At 48.5% G+C, this 23999-nt stretch overlaps 1 protein-coding gene across 1 annotated transcript in view; it reads right to left on the reverse strand.

Moving 5' to 3' along the window:
* LOC132400102 (putative PIP5K1A and PSMD4-like protein) overlaps positions 1-23999 on the reverse strand; it is a 155967-nt gene that overhangs the window by 21851 nt on the left and 110117 nt on the right. The window contains exons 17-18 of the mRNA XM_059981177.1: positions 8344-8405; positions 6806-7293 (exon numbers count right to left, since the gene is read on the reverse strand). Of these exons, the coding sequence (XP_059837160.1) occupies positions 6806-7293; positions 8344-8405 (550 nt within the window). The remainder of the gene's footprint in view (positions 1-6805; positions 7294-8343; positions 8406-23999) is intronic.

Raw genomic sequence — 23999 nt, forward strand, 5'->3', positions numbered from 1 at the left:
TTTTTTGCTATATTACAGAATACAACATCACTTTGGCTTTTATGTTGGCTTTGATGTCCCTTGTCAGCCATGGTGGTTTCATTCAACCTTTACAATACTTCATCTTCTTTGTGATGTATCTGTTCTGCACCTTCCAAATTGCTCCCAGAAATTCCAGATTTTGCTTTTCTGGCATCACCCCTGCTAGTGTCCCCTTCCAAATAATTTTGGCCAGCTCCTTCCTCATATAATTCCCTTTACTCCATTGTACTACTAATATATCTAACTTTAGCTTCTCCCTTTCAAACTGCAGGGTGAATTATATCATATTATGATTACAGCCATGGTTGCCTCATCCTCCCTTAAGAATATTTCTTCATCTTTGGGATGCATCTATTCTGCATCTTCCCAAGGGCTCCTTTACCTTAAGCTCCCTAATCATATCTTGGTAATCACATAACATCCAATTCAGAATAGTCTGTCCCCTAGTCGGCTCAACTACACACTGCTCTAAAAAGTCATCTCATAAGCATTCTTCAAATTCCCTCTCTTAAGATCTGACACCAACTTGATTTTCCCAGTCTACCTGCATATTAAAATCCCTAATGACAATAGTAACATCACCCTTTTTACATGCCTTTTCCATCTCCTGTTGTACTTACTCTCCCTGACTCCCTGTTCGGGCACCTGTATATTACTCCCTTACAAAGATTGGCTGAGGGAGCTAGGGTTTTTCCGCTTTGCAGCGAAGGAGGATGAGAAGTGACTTGATAGAGATGTACACATTGATACTGTAAGAGGCTATGGCATATTAGATTTTGTAAAACAATGAATGTACGTCTGTCAGGTCAAACGACAACAGCTGTTTCTGATCTTGCAGCATGCGAGGTATATATATTACTAAATGTTATTAATGTCTGTAGAATGTTGGCTTAAAGCTGGATTCTTCTGGCTAACACGCGGAAATCTGCAGATGCTGGAAATTCAAACAACACACACAAAATGCTGGTGGAACACAGCAGGCCAGGCAGCATCTTTAGGGAGAAGCGCTGTCGACGTTTCGGGCCGAGACCCTTCGTCAGGACTAACTGAAAGGAAAGGTACTAAGAGATTTGAAAGTAGTGGGGGGAGGGGGAAATGTGAAAATGATAGGAGAAGACTGGAGGGGGTGGGATGAAGCTAAGAGCTGGAAAGGTGATTGGCAAAAGTGATACAGAGCTGGAGAAGGGAAAGGATCATGGGACGGGAGGCCTCAGGAGAAAGAAAGGGGGAGGGGGAAGCACCAGAGGGAGATGGAGAACAGGCAGGGTGATGGGCAGAGAGAGAGAAAAAAAACAAACAACCAAATATGTCAGGGATGGGGTAAGAAGGGGAGGAGGGGCATTAACGGAAGTTAGAGAAGTCAATGTTCATGCCATCAAGTTGGAGGCTACCCAGTTGGTATATAAGGTGTTGTTCCTCCAACCTGAGTGTGGATTCATCTTGACAGTAGAGGTGGCCATGGATAGACATATCAGAATGGGAATGGGACATGGAATTAAAATGTGTGGCCACTGGGAGATCCTGCTTTCTCTGGCGGACTGAGCGTAGGTGTTCAGCGAAACGGTCTCCCAGTCTGCGTCGGGTCCCACCAATATATAAGAGGCCACACCGGGAGCACCGGATGCAGTATACCACACCAGGTGAAGTGTTGTCTCACCTGGAAGGACTGTCTGGGGCCCTGAATGGTGGTGAGGGAGGAAGTGTAAGGGCAGGTATAGCACTTGTTCTGCTTACAAGGATAAGTGCCAGGAGGGAGATCAGTGGGAAGGGGTTGGGGGTGGGGAACGAGTGGGCAAGGGAGTCGCGTAGGGAGCGATCCCTGTGGAAAGCAGAAAGAGGGGGGGAAAGCAGAAAGAGGATGCTTGGTAGTGGCATCCCATTTGAGGTGGTGGAAGTTATGGAGATTTATACATTAGACCTGGAGGCTGGTGGGGTGGTAGGTGAGGACAGCAGGAACCCTATACTGAATGGGGTGGTGGACGGATGGGGTAAGGGCAGAGGCGCGGGAAATAGGAGAGATGCATTTGAGAGCAGAGTTGATGGTGGAAAACGGGAAGTCCCTTTGTTTAAAAATGGAAGACATCTCCTTCATCCTGGAATGAAAAGCCTCATCCTGAGAGCAGATGCGGCGGAGATGGAGGAATTGTGAAGAAGGGATGGCATTTTTGCAACAGACAGGGTGGGAAGAGGAATAGTCCAGGTAGCTGTGAGAGCCTGTAAGCTTATAGTCGATATCAGTAGATAAGCCATTTCCAGAGATGGAGACAGAAAGATCAAGAAAGGGGAGGGAGATTTTGGAAATGGACCAGGTAAATTTGAGGGCAGGGTGAAAGTTGGAGGCAAAGTTAATGAAGTCAACGAGCTCAGCATGCGTGCAGGAGGCAGCACCAATGCAGTCATCAATGTAGCAAAGGAAAAGAGGGAGATAGATACCTGTATAAAGTTGGAACATGGACTGCTCCACACAGACAACAAAAAGGCAGGCACAACTGGGACCCATGCCAGTGCCCATGGCTACACCCTTGGTTTGGAGGAAGTGGGAGGAGCTAAAGGAGAAATTATTGAGAGTAAGAACTAATTCCGCTAGACGGAGGAGAGTGGTGGTAGAGGGGAATTGGTTAGGTCTGGAATCCAAAAAGAAGTGAAGAGCTTTGAGACCGTCCTGGTGGGGGATGGAGGTACATAGGGACTGGTCGTCCATGGTGAAAATAAGGCGGTGGGGGCCAGGGAACTTAAAATCATTGAAAAAGTTCAAAGCGTGAAAAGTGTCACGAACATAGGTGGGAAGAGATTGAACAGGGGCGGGGGTAAGACAGTGTCAGGGTATGCAGAAATGAGTTCAGTGGGGCAGGAGCAGGCTGAGACAATAGGTCTATCTGGACAGGCAGGTTTGTGGATCTTGGATAGGAGGTAGAAATGGGAAGTGCGGGGTGTGGGAACTAGGAGGTTGGTGGCAATGGATGGGAGATCCCCAGAGTTGATAAGGTTGGTGATGGTATAGGAGACAATGGCCTGGTGCTCCTTAGTGGGGTCATGATCAAGGGGTAAATAAGAGGAGGTATCAGAGAGTTGTCGCTGTGCCTCGGCCAGGTAGAGGTCAGTACACCAGACAACAACAGCTCCCCCCTTATCAGCGGGTTTTATAGTGCAGTTGGGATTGGTGCGGAGGGAGCGGAGAGCAGAGCGTTCGGAAGGAGTGAGGTTGGAATTGGAACAGGGTGTGGTGAAGTCAAGATGGTTGATGTCCCGTCGGCAATTAGCAAAAAAGAGATCCAGAGTAGGCAGAAGACCAGAGGGGGTGTCCATGAAGAGGAGGAGGGTTGAAGACGGGAGAAGGGGTCATCGGTGGGGGTAGGAGAGTCCTTGTCAAGGAAGTAGGCTCGGAGACGGAGCCAGCGGAAGAAGAGTTCAGCGTCATGGCGTATGCAGAACTTGCTGAGGTGTGGGCGAAGGGGGACAAAGCTGAGGCCCTGACTGAGGTCAGAGCGCTCTGCCTCAGAGAGTTGAAGGTTGGAGGGAATGGTGAAGACCCAGCACGGATGAGAGATGGGATCAGAGGGGGGAGGGAGGCTGGTAGTGTCGGTGGAGAGGGAAGGGTTGGGGGGAAAGGAAGATGGAGCCTCTGAGGGCCCAGGAGCTGACGAAGGGATCTGAGGGAGAGGGGATTGCAGAATGGTGGTGGGGGAAGGGGAGACGGTAGTCACAATCACAGCCTGTGAAGACCCGGCCTGGAGTTCAAGGCTGGAGTCGCAGTCAGTGGTTGCACAATCGCTTTGAAACTGTCTATGGTCGCTGGAACACACGGTGATGGAGCTGGAGTCTGGGTTTTCACAATGCCCTGGGTTGCTGGGGCAGCCGAGATCAACGGCCGAGGCCAATCCATGGTCGCTGGAACCCGCGTTGATGGAGCTGGAGTCCGGGTTTTCAATATGCCCTGGGTTGCTGGGGCAGCCGAGATCAACGGCCGAGGCCAATCCATGGTCGCTGGAACCCGCGTTGATGGAGCTGGAGTCTGGGTTTTCACAATGCCCTGGGTTGCTGGGGCAGCCGAGATCAACGGCCGAGGCCAATCCATGGTCGCTGGAACCCGCGTTGATGGAGCTGGAGTCCGGGTTTTCAATATGCCCTGGGTTGCTGGGGCAGCCGAAATCAACGGCCGAGGCCAATCCATGGTCGCTGGAACCCGCGTTGATGGAGCTGGAGTCCGGGTTTTCAATATTCTGGCTGATCACTTATATGGAATCATTAACGCCCTTCACAAGTCCATGGAATGTTGCATCTAGACATTGGCGGACTAATGAACGAGGGGTGACCATTAAAATATTTAATAGATTTATGAGGGTATGGGGAACACTGTGTTAATAAGAGAGATGTTGTTTGATTGAAAGAAATGAGACTGAGTTAATGGTATGAGAACAGAAAATAAATCAAACAGCTTGTCTGTCTCACCATTGCTTCATGCTTGTGAAACTTGTGCATATATCAGGCTGTGTTTTGGATTTTATTTGTGATCAAACTGGGGCTGCAGATTGAGATGAAGGCTGTGCCCAACAGGTGGTTTTACAGGTTGAGTCAGAAATTAAAGTTCCTCCGACAACAGCAACAAGCACCTGTTGACTGAGAACTGAGAGCCCAGAAATCTTTGGAAAACATTGTGACCCACTACATCATATTTTGTGTGGTTTATTTGTATTTTCTATTGTCATAATAACTTAGGCTTAAGTTACTTGGTTCTGCTTATACACTTATTACCATATTTTCTGGGCAACCGAAATGTTTATTGTGATTAACCCAACTCATTACACTTTGGCACTGCGAGTAGGGTACAAGAAAGTGTGGAGGTTGACAAGCAAGTCGAGTGACCTGTACCGAGACTTATTAGGCCCCCAGTTGGATGGATAACTGGGGGGGTTTGGATCGCTGTTCTGAGTAAATGGGGTTCTCGCAGATGTTGGGAGAAAGCTGAATTATCTGACGTTACGCTTCCGTGTGTAATATCACAATGCCTTAAGCACCTAGCTTTTCCCACTAAGAGGGATTCTCTGCCTCAGTTAGGGTGGGTTTTTATGTCTGTATCGCTGCTGTTGAGTATTGAAAAAGTTGAGCTATCTGAGGGAAAACAAGCGACTGCAGCACGAGTTGGTCTTTGAGTTCCCAGAACAGTTTACTAAGTGAAGTCCCGTGGGCGTGGCAAGAGAGCATCCCGCCGTGGTTGACGGGGGTATCTGGTATGATGATGATTCGATGGGGACGAAAGTAATGCAATCTAGCTACGACTCTCCGGCATGTATAAGTTAAACAGGAACGCGGAGCTGACGTAGAACATCAAACTCCAGCAGCCGTCCCTATCAGTATCCGTGACCACCGAGTTACAGGATTTAGCCCAGCAGCAGTGTCCGCGACTGGGGAGTCCTTGACCGGCCGGCTCACCCGCCTATGGAATTTAGGAGACTCCCAACTGTTTTTTTTAAAAAAATGCGCATGAATTGATTCATTTGTGGTTATTAACCAGGGACCCACTGGTGCTGGGTGAATTGCGGCCGCTCAGGCTGACGGAGCTGTGGGTTGTGGTCATACGAGCTGTCCATACTCAATACGCGACCCTGTTCCTCTGGGATGCGTCTCCCAGACCATGGATTCTCCCCACCCTCCCAGGTTATTTCACGCCTCCTCGATAGGTAGCCCAATCTGCCATTTATAATACTACCTGTAACAACCCCGAGGCTGTCTGTCCCCTCCCCCCCCCCACACACACACGATTGGTGGAATGGAGAGGCATCTTGTTGGCTCTGTTAGCTGAGTGTTGGACTGTTGCAGAGAGTAGCAGTCTACAGTCTATTGGCCCAACTTGAAGGGTCAGATGTAAATTGAGACCAGGTCCAGGTTAGAGCTGCGTTTAAATCTCAGCAGCAATGGAACTAGGATTACCTCAAAACAGCCGATGACTCTGCCTCGACAGTCGGAATCAGAAGCCCCTCTTCCCGTCGTAGTAGAAGGGTGTTGCAAGGACGAGGCACGAGGCTGAGGACGAGCCCAAGTGCAGGACACAGGCACGGAGGCAGAGTCGTGAGGCGTTAGCACCGGCGCGAACGGGGAACTGGTATCCAGGAGAGACTTTACATGGAGACAAGGTTTACGTAGAGTATCCAGGAAATGATGCGGAGCTCAGAACTGCCAATCCCAAGGAATCAGGAAATGAGGTTTACTCACACTAGAGTCGACCAACGAACTGGCAAAGCGTGGCTGTGATGCCCGAGTTTTATCCCATGTTCGTTAATGCGAACCAGGTTTGCTGTAATTAGTGGAGCTGGGAATGACTGGAAATCAGACGAGGGTATAGCAAGATGGGGAATTGCCACCCCAATGGAAACCTCCAGGCGATCCTCCTGGGTTGTCTGGATGGTCCCGATGGAAATCTTGGATGAGGAGAGGGTCCAGGATGAAAGAGTGGGGAACCCAGGGACGCTCCTCTGGGCCGTACCCTTCCCAGTCGAACAGGTATTGGAGACCCCTGCCCCAACAGTGCACATCTGGTAGCTGCTGGATAGTGTATGCCAGATGGTTGTCGATGATCCGGGCGGGTGGAGGGGTTTCGGTTGGACGACACAAGGGGCTGATGGAAAGCGGTTTTAATTGGGAAACATGATAAGTAGGTGGATGTGCACAGAGCTTGATAGACTGCTGTGGGGTTGAGGACACCTTCGACCTTGAACGGTCCCAGGAAGCGAGGAGGGAGTTTCTTAGGCTTGTTTTTGAGAGGGATGCCTTTAGATGAAAGCCACACCATCTGCCCCGGTTGATACTCAGGCGCAGGAGTCCAGTGTTGATCAGCAATCCTCCTGTTGCCATCAGCTGATCTGAGCAGGACCGTGCGTGTGTCCTCCCAAACCTTGTGGCACCGATCAACATGGGCCTGAACGGACGGCACTGCAATCTCCTCTTCTTGCACAGGGAACAGTGGGGGTTGGTACCCAAGGGAGACCTTCCGATGGCAGTGCTAACCAGAGAGTTGTGGGCGTACTCTACCCATGCGAGGTGGTCACTCCAGGTAGACAGGTTGTTGGTTGTAATGCAATGTAGTGTCGCCTCCAAGTCTTGGTTGACCCGTTCCATTTGCCCGTTCATCTGGGGGTGGAAGCCGGATGACAGGCTGACCGATACACATAAGGCCTGACAGAAGGCCTTCCATACCTGCAAGATGAATTGGGGACCTCGATCGGAGACAACGTCTGCTGCGATTCCGTGGAGGCGGATGAGAAGCTCTGTGGTTTCCTGAGCAGAAGGGAGTTTAGGGAGGGCTACAAAGTGCACTGTCTTGGAGAACCGGTCTACCATGGTGAGTATGGTGGTGTTTGCGTGTGAAGGGGGTAGACCAGTGACGCAATCTAGGGCAATGTGCTCCGGGCACAGATGGAACATGTAGAGACATAGGAACAAGTATCCGCCTCCACGGAAGGCCACCAAAAGTATCTTTTCAGGAGAGCCAGGGTCCAATCACTCCTGGGGTGGCAGGCAAACCAAGATGTGTGCCCCCACTGGAGAACCTGAGATCTGATGGAATCAGGCAGAAAAAGGCAATCGGCAGGTCTGTTGCCGGGGTCAGGGTCATCCCGTTGGATTTCCTTTACTATGGACTCAATCTCCCAGGTGAGGGATGCCACCACACAGGCTGGCGGGAGGATAGTCCCTGGGCTGGAAGTGTCCTCTTTGGAGTCATATTGGCGGGAGAGCGCGTCCGGCTTCCCGTTCTTGGACCCTGGACGGTATGTGAAAGAAAACTTGAACCGTCCAAAAAATAATGCCCAATGGACCTGGTGGTCTGAATATATCCCAGGTTCTTATGGTCAGTCCAAACAATAAACAGGTATTCCGCCCCCTCCAGCTAGTGCCTCCGCTCCTCCAAAGCTAGCTTGAATGCCAGGAGTTCCCGATTCCCCATGTCATAATTCCACTCGGCAGGGGACAGTCACGAGAAAAGAAGACACAGGGATGAAGCTTTTAGTCTGGACTTGATCGTTGGGACAGGACTACTCCTACCTTAGATTCAGAGGCATGAACCTCAACAATGAATTGATGGGAGTGGTCGGTTGGACCAGGATGGGAGCGGTTGTGTCAGGTCAGTGAATGCCGAATCAGCCTCAGAGTCTCAACAAAAAGTTGTTGCAGGCGAGGTCAGTCGGGTAAAGGGCGCCACACCTGACTGTAATCCCTGATAAATTAGTGATAAAAGTTTGCAAACCCCAAGAACCGCTGAAATTGATTGCGGGTCATGGGACTGGGCCATTCTTCCACCGCCCGGATCTTCCCGAGATCTGCCCTCACCTGCCCGCTCTCGACGATGTGGTGAATGTGTTTCTGGGGGCTGCTGGAAGATATGATATTATCTAGGTTGACAAACATGAAGCAATTAATAAAGTCCCTCAGCACATCATTGATTAGGGCTTGAAAAACATCAGAGGCATTGGTGAGGCCAAATGGCAGGACTAAGTAGTCAAAGTGGCCCAAAGGTGTATTAAAGGTTGTCTTCCACTCGTCTCCCTCCCTCATCCTGACTCAATGCTAGACACTACGAAGGTCCAATTTCGTGAAGATGGTGGCTGCGTGAAGTGGTTCAAATGCCGAGTTAATGAGGGCTAGTGGGTACTTATTTTTAACTGTTACTGTATATTGTTTAGGCCTCGGTAATCAATACAGGGATGAAGCAACCCATCCTTCTTCTCTACAGAGAAGAAACCGGCGCCCACCGGGGAGGCCTCCAGAGGAGGTTATTGGCTCCCAATGTATTCTGGCTGGGGAGGCTATGTCTTCGTCCAGCAGATTTCCCTTGGCACCGGATAGGGACAGGGACTGTTGTTGATCTGCATCCAGGTCTGGGGGACTGAAGGGAGTGTCATCCAGCTCACCAGGATCCCCCTTTCTACTGGTGAGCCCTCCCTTTTGGCCACAGAGGACAGGTATCCTGGTAATCTCCCACTGGCTGCAATAGTAACAATCCCCAGCTCTCCGCCTCCGAAGTCGTTTGGCAGGAGAGAGACGGTTCCGTCCCAGCTGCATCGGCTTCTCCCCCAGGGTAGTGGGGATGGTAGTGGGCAGGAGCTATACTTGGAGCGGCTGGGGAAGGGAGGCTGGCTGAAGATGGTAAGGTAGGATATGGGCTGACCTGAGGAGCGGGGCGACTGGTCTTTTCTCTCAGATGCTCTTGAAGTCAATTATCTAGCCTGGTGGCTAGAGAGATCAGAGAGTCCGGGCTGTCCGTGACATCCCTCGCTCCCAGTTCATCTTTTATCTTATCTGAGAGGCCCTGTTGGACACTTCCCGTAGTGCCTTATCATTCCACCCAGAGTCGGCCGCTAATGTTCAGAACTCGATGGAGTACTTTGTGATGCTCCACGAACCCTGGCAGAGAGTTAGTAAGCGCTTACCAGCATCCTTACCGCAAATGGGCTGTTCAAGGACCTTCCTCATTTTGGAAATGAAGGAGGGGAAGGAGGAACAGACCTCTGGTCAGTTGTCCTAGGCCGCGGTGGCCCATGCTCGGCAGCCCCATGATGCATGTACGTGGCTGTTGCTCAAAGACCAAACAGCATGTAATAAGAAGGCCCGGTACTTCCCTAGGTCCCCAGCGTAGGGTTCTGGTTCAGGTACGTACGGCTCCCGAGGGATTGTGTTGCCCATCCAAGGGGCGTAGACATCCCAGGCTGTGTGGTTTGGTCAGTCGGGGTTCTTGGAAGGGCAGAGTAAGGGAAGTGGATACCCCGTCAACCTGCTCACTGACCTTCCTCACATTCATGGACAGCACACGAAGGTTTTCTGTAACCTCTCTGAGCAGTTGGTCGTGGGTGGCCCTGGCTGGCTAGGACCTGTTGCACGGGGTGTGCCCGCTGGGTTCATTCTTGGCCAGTTCGTTCTGTTTCAAGGACGAGGCTCAGGACGAACTCAAGTGCAGGACACAGGCGCTGAGGCAGAGTCATGAGGCGTTAGCACCAGGAGAGTCTTTACACAGAGACAAGGTTTACGTAGAGTATCCAGGAAATGATGCAGAGCTTAGAACTGACAGTCTCAAGGAATCAGGAAACAAGGTTCACTCACACTAAAGTGGACCAACGAACTGGCAAAGCATGGCTGTGATGCCTGAGTTTTATCCCATGTTCACTAACGGGAACCAGGTGTGCTGTAAGTAGTGGAGCTAGGAATGACTGGAAATCAGACGAGGGGATTAAGGCCCAATTAAGAAGGTAATAGCAAGATGGGGAATCACCAGATGGAATCATGACAAAGGGAAAAGTTTCTGTCCCTGCTGAAGGCAGTGCTGGATAAGGAAAAAATTGCCGGTGTATAGACTTATGTGTTATACCCCATGAGCACTGTGACCCTGGTGTGACCCAGAATTCAAAGTACACACAGCATGTCACCATATACAACCCTGAGATTCATTTATTGGGTATACCCAATAAATCTAATGACCATTATAGAATCAATGAAAGACCACACCAACATGGTGGACAACCAGTGTATAACAGTCCAAAAAGAAGTGTGCAAATACATAAAGAAGAAAAAAGGAATAAATAAATAGAAAAAGAAGCAACACTATCAAAAACATTTGATGAAGAACCCTTGAAGATGGTCCTTAGGTTGTGGTAACAGTTCAGTGATGGGGTAAGTTGTCAAGGTCCAGTCCGTTGATTTCTCATTTCAGTTAATTTCCTTTTCCCCATGTTCTACCGGGCTCCTTGATTAGGGCACCTGATCCTCATCTGAACCGACAGCATAAAAACTCCGGCTTACAACTACTCAGTTACAAGGGAGCGTTGGGAGCAGACCCAAGTGCAGGAATAAACAGAACTATTGTTTATTGATAGTTACTAGGAAGACCAGGGAGCCAGGACTAAATGTTAACGTGGACGTAAACTTTGGATAACAAACCGGTAAAACCTGGACTTCACCTGGACTCGGACCTGACACTCGGAACTGGAACACGGGGCTTGGAACTGGAACACGGCTTGAAGCCTAACTGGTCACAACTCGGAAACTGGACTTGGACTAGGACCATGAGGAGACAGAATATCCAACTCGGAGTAGCGACAAACGGCCGGACCTACTCAGCTGGACTGCAGGCTCTTGACTCAGGCTTGGAACTAGATTTGACCCCACAACTCGACTCAGGCTTGGAACTTGACTCGACTCGGACTCTGGTTAACGAAGACAGCGTCTGTGTTGCTGGAGTCTTTGTTTGGCTGGTCCGTACTGTTACAAGGGAGCATTGGGAGCGGATCCAAGTGCAAGACTCAGACACGGAGGTAGTATAAACAGAACCACATTTATTGATAGTTACTAGGAAGGCCAGGGAGCAAGGACAAAATGTCAACATGAACGTAAATGTTGGATAACAAGCTGGTAAAACCTGGACTTCACCTGGACTCGGACTTGACTCTGACTTGGAACTTGGGTCTTGACTCAGACACAGAACTTGGAACTGGAACACGAAGCTTGGAAATGGAACATGGCTTGGAGCCTGGACTTGGACTAGGACCACGAGTAGACAGAATACCCAACTCGGAGTAGTGGCAAACGGCCGGACCTACTCAGCTGGACTGCAGGCTCTCGACTTGACCCCAGGAACTTGACTTGGGCTCAGAACTTGACTCGACGCAGGAACTTGACTTGGGCTCAGAACTTGACTGGACGCGGGCTCAGAAGATGGTCCCTTATTCCCAGCGGCTTGGAACATGCATACCGCACCAGCTACAATGAGCAATTCTCAGATGGACATGAAAACGACAGGATTCACATCCCGACTCGGAGTTGCAGCAAAATGGTTGGCAACTCAGCTGGATACATAAACGAGTGAATTCACTAAGCAGTCACAGGCACCGAAGCAACTTGGAGTTCACAATTCTCAGCGGATGGTACAGAGTTCTCGGCAGCCTGCACCGTGGATCGCCAGACTGGCTTCTGGTGAGGGTCCAGCAATGAGTAGTTGTAACCCGGAGCCTTTTATGTTGCTGGTTCGAGATGAAGATCAGGTGCCTTAATCAAGGAGTCCAACGGAACACGGGGAAAAGGAAATAACTGGAATGAGGAGTCCATGGATTGGACCATGACATGCTCAGTGCTGGACCGTCACCTCAGCCAGAGCGGCAATGCACGTTCTGGGCTGCCGAGAATAGTGGACTGTAAGTTGCTTTGGGAATTCTGTCGTCTTGTGTCCAGCTGAGGATTGCAGGCCGTTTGCCGCTCCTCCGATTCAAGATATGAATCGTCTGTCGTTGTTTGGTTTTGTCCGAGTCCTGGCTCCGAGACCAAGTCAAATCCGAGTCCGTCTCTGTGTCCAGCTCCCTCCTGGTTGCTCTGCAACGTTCAAATCTGTGTAAGTATCCTAACCCAATCTCCATGTCTGTGTCCTGCACTTGGGTCCACTCCAGTCGCTCATTGCAACAGAACGGTCCAGCCAAGCACTGTGTTACAAATTCTCACTAACCAGAGTCTCCTCCTGCCAAACCAGCCCCCCACACCCGCCTGGGTCGTTGAAATTCCGGTAAGCCTGTTGGGTCGCCTGGAGGCTCCCATTGAGGGGGGGGGGGTATTGTCGCGGTCCGGTCCATTGATTCCTCATTTCAGTTAAATTCCTTTTCCCCATGTTCTACCAGGTTCCTTGATTCAGGCACCTGATCCTCATCCAATCCGGCAACATAAAAACTCTGGCTTACAACTACTCAGTACTGGACCGTCACCCCAGTCAGAGCGGCAATGCACGTTCCGGGCCGCTGAGAATAGTGGACTCTGTTGCTTTGGGAATTCTGTCGTCTTGTGTCCAGCTGAGGATTGCAGGCCATTTGCTGCTCCTCCGAGTCAAGATATGAATCACCTGTCGTTGTTTGGTTTTGTCATTATAAGTCCGAGTCCCGGCTCCATGTCTAAGGTTTGAATCCCGGCTCCATGTCCAAGGTTTGAGTCTCAGCTCCATGTCCAAGGTTCGATCCCAGCTCCACATCCAAGGTTTGAATCCCGGCTCCTTGTCCAGGCTCCGAGTCCAAGTCAAGTCCAAGTCCGTCTCCGTGTCCAGACTCCGTGTTAAGATCCCTCCTGGTTGCTCTGCAATGTTTAAATCTGCGTAAGAATCCTAACCTGATCTCCGTGCCTGTGTCCTGCACTTGGGTCCACTCCAGCCCTCATTGCAACACAAGTGAAATTATCCCATATAGCTTAAGAGCCAGATGGTGAAGGTATAATAACTGATCCTGGACCTGATGGTGTGAGTCCTGAGGCTTCTGCACCTCCTTCCTGATGGCAGTAGGGAGAAGAAAGCATGATCTGGGCAGTGGGGACTGCTGATGATGGATGCTGCTTTCCTGTGATAACCTCCATGTAGATGTGCTCATGGTGGAGAGAGCTTTACCCAGGATGGACCGGGCTGAATCTGCTACTCTTTGTAGGATTTTCCGTTCAAGGACATTGGTGTCTCTGTACCAGACTGTGATGCAGCCAGTCAATATACTCTCCAGCACATATCATAGAAGTCTGCCATAGTTTCAGATGTCATGCCAAATCTTTGCAAACTCAAAGTAACAGATGCACTGTCATAATTGCATTTATGTGCTCGGCCTGGGGCAGGTTCTCTGAAATGGCAACTGGAGGAATGTAGATTACCCTTTCCACCTTTGATCCCTGATGAGGACTGGCTCACAGACCCCCAGTTTCCTCTCCCTGAAGTCAATGATCAGCTCCTTGGTCTTGCTGACATTGAGTAAGTGGTTGTTGTTGTGGCACCACTCAGACAGATTTCAACACCCCCCCCCCCCAATCCTGATTCATCACCGCATTGGATTTGGCCTAGGACTGTGGTGTCGTTAGCAAACTTAAACGTGGCATTGGAGCTGAGGTTAGCCACACAGTCACAGGTGTAAAGTGAATACAGCAGGGGGGCTAAGCACGCTGCTTTGTGGTGGAGATTATGGAGGGTACGTTGATGCCAATCTGAATTAACTGGCGTCTGCAAGTGAGGAAATCGAGGAGGCCAAGTTTTTGAAGCTTATTGATTTGTTTTGAGGAGGTGATCATATTGAATATCGAGCTGTAGTCTCAGACAAAGGGACAGGTTACTCTGAGCTGTAATGTTAATACCAAAAAGCAGAATGTTCCTCAGCTATAACCGGACTTGAACAAACTGGACCCTGGATGGCGGCTTACCCAGCCCATCGCCAACTCTTATTTCCAGCGTCCAGGAGATCTGAGGCCATAAGTACCTATTGGTGGTCACATGACAATAAGTAGCGGTGAATTGCCCTGGTGGGAAGAGGGGCTGAGGTTGTAGGGTAACGTAATTGGGAGGAATGCACATAATTCACAATAACTGACATTGAGTTGGGGGTTCACTTTAAGAGGCTGGTCTGATGGCATGACGTTGTTACGTAAAGATTTTTAGCGTGCTTTTGTGTTTAGGTTTTGGAGTTCAATAAAATGCGTTACGGGTTTCATTAAACAAAAACGCCTCACTTCGTTCTATTTGCCAAAACCAACTTTGGTGACGTCGATGCTCTAGATTCCAAGAGTTATTGAACATGTTGGCCTCAATGGTTGCTTTGAAAGTGCCGGAGTTTTGAGGACAAAATGCTGTCACTTGAACTGTACAAGTTGAGGCCGGTTTTGCGTTGCGAGAAATCACCACCGACGACACCAAATTCTACTACGTGGTAATGTCGCCCGGGAACTCCACGGCTGCGAGAGTGGTGCAGCTACTAGACCACCCACCCGAACACGATAAATACTGATTGCTGAAGATAGTCTTCTGGACTATCGCCTTCAGTCGGCAGCTCTGCAGGAAGTACAGCGCGTTTGACCGGGAGCTTCTCGGTCTCTATCGTTTTCTATTACAACGTCGCCGATTGCCTCTCACAGTCAGCCGCTCCTACGCATAGGAGTTGACTATGCCGGCATGGCAGCCGACCTAACTACCGACCCAGAGGTCCGGGCTTACCGAGTAGCAGTCACGGGCTTGCGGTTGTCTGTTATTAAATTCGGGGAAGCTGGGATTCCTCTCCTGTGCGATGAATCAACCTAACGCCCTCACCTTATAATGCCCGTAAACATGGCCTCAGAAAGCTGGTGCGTGACAGGAGAGCCAGCAGGCAAAAACTAACGTTCACGCTCGGGCGCCATTGTTACCTTTTGAGGTCCCTGAGCGACGGTTTGACGATGTCAAAGTGGACCTTTCAAGGCTGTTCTGAGGACTTACCTGACTGATGAGAGTTGGCCTAAGTGTTCCCCAAGCTGGTGCTCAGAACTGCGCCAAAAGAGGACCTGCAGTAGTCCGTGGCAGAGTTGGTACGCGGCAGCCGTTGAGAATGCCGGGTGATTTCACTGCTGAGGCCACGACCACCTGGTCGGCCTCTCGGCAGCGTTCCACCCTCCTCAGTACATTCAGTTCCTTTTCGCCCATTCCTACCTCCCATCATGGCGTGCAGCGCTCCTCGGCTCCTGCTGGCCTACATTCCTTCTCACGGTGGCCCGATCTGCGTTTCGTAATGGAGAGAAAAGCTTTTATCATAGATAAGAGGGGTGAAACAGAACATATTTCAACCGAGCCACCAAGATTTGGAGTATCCCTTTGCCATGCCCCTGGCGTCTTAACATGACAATGGGCGAGTCACCGCACCTCTGGGCGAGTCAGATACGCTTGCGGTTCCTCTACCCATTGAACACAGGACCCAAGCTGGGCGCTTGTCCCAGCTTCAGAAAGGCTCAAGATGCTGGTTGTAGTGAATTGTGGTGGGGTTGCTGTGTAGGGTGACGTAATTGGGAGAAATGTACGCAATTCACAACTACTGCTGTGAATTGAAGATCTCTTCTGCTGTAATTGTTGGGGTTTCGCTTTAACAGTCAGCTGTGATGTGATGACGTTTTACGTAAAGATATTTAGCACGCTTTTGTATTTATGTTTTGGAGTTTAATTAAGGGTGTTACGGGTTTCATTAAACATAAAACGCCTTACTTCGTTTTATTTTGGAAAGCCTACGAGGTTACCTTATTATGTGGGAATCCGGATCTATATACCAGGGAGTGAATGTGTATTCAGGGACATGGGGATCGGTCACGATGTGTACGAACAAAGGCCCGTCTTGCTTCAGGCAAGGGACCTCCTTGGTTTGTACTGGGCTCATCTCCACATTTTGGGAACTGATTTTTTAACGAGACTTCTACCAAGACACCCTTTGATAAATTTGCTATTGGTATTAGGAAGCTGTCCATTCTGGCAAAAATGGGAACTCTCACCATCGTAAATAGTAATTGCCAAGCAACGTTGTATCTTGGGAGAGCATCAGAAAAATCGATGTGCAGTCGAGTCCCTCCTAAACTTTGGGGGGGGGGGCGGTCCTCATTCTGCCTTATTCCTGTATAATAGCTCCCTTTGGGCGGTTTGTAAACCTGATGGCGAATGACCATTAATTATCGCCAGACCGATTAACTCACGCTGATTTGAATGTACTCTATATTACATTGACTGTTCTGTTTATTTTAAATTATTATAAATTACTCTGATTGTTACGTAAAGATTTTTACTCCTCATATATGTGAAGGATGTAAGAAATAAAGTCAATTCAATAAAATCGGTTTGTCCCTCCACTGGCCATACCAGGCCTGTAGACCCTGACTGAGTGCCTTTCTAGCGGGACTGACAGTTACTATGCTGCTGTTATTGTTTTGGCAAATGCTTTCTTCTCAGTCCTCCATTGCGGAGCGGTCCCAAGATCACATGGAAAGGCGTCGGTGTACTTTTATACGGCTTCCACGGGGTTATGTCCACAGTCCTATTGTTTTTTATAGTGTGGTGGCACGGGATTTGCATGAATGTGTCCTCTTCCCCAGCGGGAAAGTAGCCCACTATATAGACCATGTACATCCTCTGAAGAGATTTCGGAAGTTCTTAATGCTTTGATCGATCACAGGCAATCGAGCGGCTGGGAAATTAATACCGATGAAGCACAAGGCCCTGCTACAACTGTAATTTTCTGGGAGTACTATGGACTAAGGGCGACAGGATAATTCCCGACAAGGTTGGAAGAGATATAGCACCCCCGAATGACTGCACATGAAGCCCAACGCTTTGTCGGACTTCTGGGAGACTGGCGGCACATTACACTCCGTTCGACAACCACCCCCGAAACCTGAACGCTGTGATTAGAAAGAAATTTACTTTTGTATGGGGCCCGAGCGACAATCAGCTGTTGGAGCTGCGAGGGAGGCCTGATGCCTGTTGAGAGGGCCTCCCCTTTCAACAGCAAGTTTCTGTTAAAGAAACTTGTGTCTGTCTGGAGCCTGTAGCAGAAGTAAGGAGGATGGAATATGTGCCCGGGTTTCTGGCTCCGAACGCTTTCTGCTGGCTGCCACTAGATACACTGCGTTTGACAAACAACTTCTTGCATGCTACTGGAGACTTAAATACAGACTGTGTTTCTCGTCTTTCTCCACCCTGATCTTCCCCTCTGACACACACGCCCATAAGGTAGGGCGTGTACAACAGAGTTTAATTGCCAAGTGGAAATGCTTTATTTCTGAACGAGCGTCAAAGAGACCAGAAGGAATTAGTACATGAACTGGTAGCTGAGTCCCCTCAGCCTTCGGCACCCACGCCTGAATTTATCCTGTTATAGAAACATAGAAAGCCTACAGCACAATACAGACCCCTCGGCCCACAATGCTGTGCCGAACAAGTACTTTAGAAATTACCTAAGGGTACCCATAGCCCTCTATTTTTCTAAGCTCCGTGTACCTATCCAGGAATCTTTTAAAAGACCCGGTTGTATCCGCCTCCACCACTATCGCCGGCAGCCCATTCCACGCACTCACCACTCTGTGTAAAAAAAACTTACCCCTGACATCTCCTCTGTACCTACTTCCAAGCACCTTAAAATTATGCCCTCTCGTGCTAGCCATTTCAGCCCTGGGGAAAAGCCTCTGACACTCCACACGATCAATGCTTCTCATCATCTTATACACCTCTATCAGATCATCTCTCATTCTCCATCGCCCTAAGGAGAAAAGGCTAAGTTCACTCAACCTATTCTTGTAAGGCATGCTCCCCAATCTAGGTAATATCCTTGTAAATCTCTTCTGCACCTTTTCTATGGCTTCCACATCCTTCCACATCGAGGCAAGTTCTGGTGAGGCCAGAACTGAGCACAGTACTCCAAGTGGGCTCTGACCAGGGTCCTGCAACATTACCTCTCGGCTATTGCTGTCATAAGGGGACAGGAGGCTGGACCCAAGTGCAGGATGTAGGCACTGAAGTACTAGGGGCAGGACAGGAACAACTAAATGATAGACAAGATGTGGTGACTGTGGTGTGCGTGAGGAACAGGACATTCAAGGTGATTCTGGGGTTCTGGGAGAGTCTTAGAGTTCAGGCAGGCAAGGCAGGATCCCGGAGTTCACTGGGAGGGCCACATAACTCCTGGGCAAGGCCCAGTCCTCCCAGGCAGGAACACAGGGGCCTGAGCAGGTCATGGGACACCTGGTTAGGTAGCGGGGCACAACCCGTCATCAGCAAGGGATACGTAGGGGCAGAGACCTCTGAGCAGGCCACATAACTCCTAGGCAGGGCCCAGACCTCCCAGGCAGGAACATGGGGGCCTGAGCAGGTCAAGGGGCACCTGGGTAGGTTGCATGGCACAACCCATCAGCAGCGAGGGATGGAAAGGGGCAGAGTCCCCCACCAGGCAATGGCAGTCCAGCCAGGCTTGCCCAATGAAGGCAAGAGATAGGAAGGGAACTCCAAGCCAGAGAGACCAGAGGAGCAGGACATCCAACTCCACTCAGTCCCAGAGCCCCCTATATACACCGCCAGCTGATGGGCATCAGGTGCGCCTTCTTGAGCCCCAACAAACACGATGATCCACAGGTGTGACTAAATGGGCTCAAGGGTGAAAGGAGGGATGGCTACAAGACCCAGAGTCCGGAGTCCGCGGACCGGATCAAGACCTGGAATGTGGGCTCCGGACCCGACCATAACAATTGCACTCAATCCCACGATTGATGAAGGCCAATACACCTTCTTAACCACAGAGTCAACCTATGTAGCAGCTTTGAGCGTCCTATGGACTTGGTTCCCAAGATCCCTCTGATCCTCCACACAGCCAAGAGTCTTACCATTAATAGCATATTCTGCCATCATATTTGTCCTACCAAAATGAACCACTTCACACTTATCTGGGCTGAACTCCACCTGCCACTTCTCAGCCCAGTTTTGCAGCCTATCGATGTCCTGCTGTAATCTCTGAAATGCCCTCCACACTACCCACAACACCCCAACCTTTGTGTCATCAGCAAATTTACTAAGCTATCCGTCTCTCATCCAGATTATTTATAAAAATCATGAAGTGTCATGGTCTGGTCCGTGAAGTCCGCATTCTGATCCATTGTTCCTTATTCCAGGTTTTCTGGTTTTCCCTTGTTCTGTTAGGTGCTCTAATTGAGGCACCTGATTCTCATTTCAAGCTGGATACATAATTAGCTCCTGGGTTCAGCTTCATTTGCTGGACTGTTCCCTTCCCCCTTTGCCTGAATTGCCGTCAAGTTCTATTGCCAGAGCAAGACTGGAGCCTTGCTGTGTCTAGATAAGAAACTGTCTATCATTATTTGGAACTGTCTCTATGTCTGTGCCTTTGCTGGGTAGGACTGGCTGTTTGCTGCTACCTTGTGTTGGGAACTGTCTCTCTATATTCTGTGTACAAGTCCTGGCCCTACCTCCTGCTCCCTAGGAAGGGTCCTGACTCTGTGTAGAGACCCGGCCCCAAGTCCTGTTTCTAAGGAGGGGTCCCGGCTCTGTGTTCCTGTATCTCTAGGCTCTGTGTTCCTGTTCTCTCAAGACCAAGGCTCTGTGTTCAGTTGTCCCAAGATCGCGTCAAGGTTCTTATCCTGTCCATGTGCCTCGTCCTGTGCAGGAGTTCCATGTCTAGTCCTATAGCCAAGCCTCTAAGAACCCAAGCCCTGTCTAATCCTGCAAGAACCCAAGCCCTGTCTAATCCTGCAAGAACCCAAGCCCTGTCTAATCCTGCAGCCAAGCCTTGAAGAACCCAAGCCATGTCCAGTGCAGAGAGAAGGAAGGCTCTGATGGAGTCACTACGCAGAGCTTGTAGAATTGCATACTGTCACAATACAGTACTGTACATGAAACCGAAGAACCACCATATTTATACTGATTCTTGGGCTGTTGCTAGGACTTGTTCTCTGGTTTCCTTGGTGGACCAGCAGTCAGATACTGTTGTGGGCCATCCCTTATGGGGAGCGGAGTTATGGAAGGACACTTGGAGCCGATCATTGCATGTTGCCTTTACAGTTTATCATGCTTACTCCCATTTGAAAGATGCCTTGCCGATGACAAGATTTAACATTGCTGAGGAACTCGCTTGTGCTAAGAGGTGACACCTAGCCCTCAGCCTCAAAAACCACTTGCCACTTTCTTGGTGGGCTTATAAGTCTTCTGATTATTTGGGAGCACAGGCTACAGTGGAGTGGTCTGGGCAGCGGGGATTATTCCTTCCCACCGATATAGTTTGCACCATGGTAGGGGATGGAATTGTTAGAAATTAAGGACCAACAGCTTTTAAAATAACCCGTGGCTGCTTTTTGCAGTGCGTGTGCTCTTGCACAGAATTAGCAAAGATCATGTTGGTTCCCTTCCAGCCCATACCTTATCTGGATGGTTACCTGTTCTTCTCTCTGTGTTGTAGAATTTGACCAATCGCACTTTGATAGGAGGCATTCACTTTTGGTTAATGACAAGGAAATCTATTCTTTTTGTTCCTGATGGACTGACTGAACATGCTGATAAGGAGCTGATTCAATTCTACAAGAGGGACATACTCGTCTTTCCCTCTAGTGGAGGGTGAAATTATAGCCAGTGGACAAGGAAATACATTCTGGGTATGAGGGCAGACCCATCCTGTGTGTGGAGAAGTGCCAACTGACTAGGGGACTGAAAGCATATTTCTAACTACCTCCACTTCACTTTATAAAGGTTCCTGATGGAGTGTTGCTTTGTTGGGTCTGAATGTGTCTTATGTTTTGTCTCATGCCGGACTTCTATCGAGACCCGATAAACCTTGTGACTTGTGAGTTATATTATTGTTTCAGGAAAAATATGTGCATTATGTGATAAAACAAGAGAAATTCTGCAGATGCTGGAAATCCAGAGCAACACATACCAGATGCACGAAGAATGTGGCGTGTCAGATAGTACCTGTGGAAATATAAAAACAATGGACGGTTCGGCCCACAAACCTTCTTCCTCCAGCATTTTGTGTACTTTATGTGATATGTGCTAACTGGAAGTACAGAATGTTGTACAGCTACAGTGACTGGTCTCAGACGAGTATTTCTGTGAAACAGATTGCAACTTAACTCTTGCATCTTCGATCACAATGTATTATTTGTAAATCTTACTCATCCTGTTCAAATTGCTAACAAGATATTCTGAACGACCCCCCCCCCCTTTAGTGATAAGGACATATATTTTAATATGAATGGTGAGGTTAATTTTTGGATCTGTATAATTTCTCATATTTCAATAATCATGATAATTTTAGTTTTAATCATTCAATAGATATATGCATTCTTCGTTTTAAGTAGAAGGAAGAGTTCAGTGTGTCTAACCTAAACAGACATTCAAGGGGAGAATGGAAAGGAAATGGGCAGCCAGTGCTGAGTGCCACATTGTCCATTCACTTTAATAAGTACTGTATACTGCTTCAGTCTCTGGCACGAGGCCTGGAAGGGAAGAAGGAGAGGGGAAAAGAGGACTGCAATAGTGATAAGGTATTCCATAGTTAGAAAAGTAGACATGAGTTTCCGTAGACGCAATACACACTCGGATGGTATGTTACTTCTCAAATGCCAGGGTCAGGGATGTCCTGGATCAGGTCCACGACGTTCGAAGGGGTCAGGCTGAGCAGTCAGAAGTCTTGCTACATATTGGCATCAATGATATAGGTAGGAAAATGGATGAGGTCCTGAAGAGAGAATGTTGGGAGCAAGTTAGAGAGGAGAAATGCAGGACTGCACGTAGTAATCTCTGGATTGCTGCATGTGCCACCTGCTAGTGAAGTTAAGAATAGGATGATTTGGCAATGAACGTGTGGCTGAGGAACTGGCGCAGGGGGTAGGGTTTCAGATTTCTGGACCATTGGGATCGTTTCTGTGTAAGGTATGGCCTGTACAAAAGGATGGTTTACACCTGAACCTGAGGAAGACCAATATCCTTGTGGCCAGATTTGCTCGAACTGTTGGGGAGGGTTTAAACCATCTTATCAGGGAGATAGGAAACTGATGGTGCCAAGGATGAGGCAGTTGGTATGCAACTAGATGCACTGTGTAGTAAGGAAGGACATGCAGATCGGACAAAATTGCAAATAGTGCAATATGTTGCAGTGTAACGGGGGACAACATTGAAAAGGGTGAGGTATACGGGACTGAAGGTATTATATTTCAATGCACACAGTATATAAAATAAGGTAGATTATCTTGTAGAACGGTTAAAGATTGGCAGCTATGACATTGTGGGCATCACTGAGTCATGGCTGGAAGATTATAGTTGGAAGTTTAACAACCAAGGATACATAATGTGTCAGAAGGACAGGTAGGTAGGCAGAGTGCTGTTGGTAAAAAATAAAGAAATTAAATCCTAGAAAGCGTCACATAGGATTGGAAGATACAAAATCGTGGGTACAGTTAAGGAACTACAAGGGTAAAAAGACCCTAATGGAGTTATATAGCAACTTTCGAGCAGCAGCCAGGATGTGGGCTACAATAGTCATGAGGGCTTTCAAAATGCAGGTAGATTGGGAAAATCAGGTTGGTGCTGACTTTGGATCCCAAGAGAGGGAATTTGTAGAATGCCACAAAATGGCTTTTGAGAGGATCAGCTACCCTTTATTGGGTGTTGTGTAATGAACCAGATTTGATTACAGAGCTTTGAGTAAATGAACCCTGAGGCAGTGATCATATGATAGAATTCACACAGCAATTTGAGATGGAGAAGATAAAAGTCAGATGTATCAGTGTTTCAGTGGAGTAAAGGGAATTACAGAGGCATCAGAGGGGAGCTTTGCCAAAGTTGATTGGAATGGGACTGTAGCAGGGTTGACGGCAGAACAGCAACGGCTGGAGTTTCTGAGAGCAATTCATAAGGGGCAAGATAGACACATCCCAAAGAAGTGTTCGAAAGGCAGGATGACCATAGCTGATAAAGGAAGTTAAAGCCAACTGAAAAGCAAAGGAAAGAGCATATAATACAGCAATACTTACTGGGAAGCTTTTAAAAATTAACAGAAGGCAACTAAAAAACCTGTAAGATGAAACATGAAGGTAAGCTAGCCAATAATACAAAATAAGATACCAAGTCTTCTTCAGATATATAAGCAGTGAAAGAAAGGTGAGAGTAGATATTGGGCTACTGGAAAATGTTGCTGGAGAGGTGGTAATGTAGGACAAGGAAATGACAGACAAAATGAATAAATTATTTTGCATTAGTCTTTGTCGTGGAAGACTAGCAGTATGGGACCACTGTTTTTACTAAGGCTTCATCATGCACTGGTGAGGCTTCACTGGAGTACAGTGAGCAGTTCTGGATTTTCTTGGTGGTGGCTGATGGAGTAACAGCAATCTGCTTTTGCTCCAACTCTAATTATCTTACTATTTCCAACCTGTCTTGAAACTTTTTTAAGTGTGCTATTCTTTCATTATGGCTACAAGGGGTGCCAGAGGTACTAAAAGGGATGGTCTCCCTGCTTCTTTGGATTCTATTATGGATTTGTTGCAAAGTAATACATGAGAAGACTGAGAAGTTACAACAATTCAGCTCTGAATTTAAACAAATAGATGGTAAATTGGATTCTATTCAACAAACTCTTAATGAACACGATAAACGTATAAAAAATAATGAAGCAATTTTGTTGTCTCTGGAAACGGAATTGCAAAAACTTTGT

This window comes from Hypanus sabinus, chromosome 9, assembly GCF_030144855.1.
Source record: "Hypanus sabinus isolate sHypSab1 chromosome 9, sHypSab1.hap1, whole genome shotgun sequence".
NCBI classification, from domain to species: Eukaryota; Metazoa; Chordata; class Chondrichthyes; order Myliobatiformes; family Dasyatidae; genus Hypanus; species Hypanus sabinus.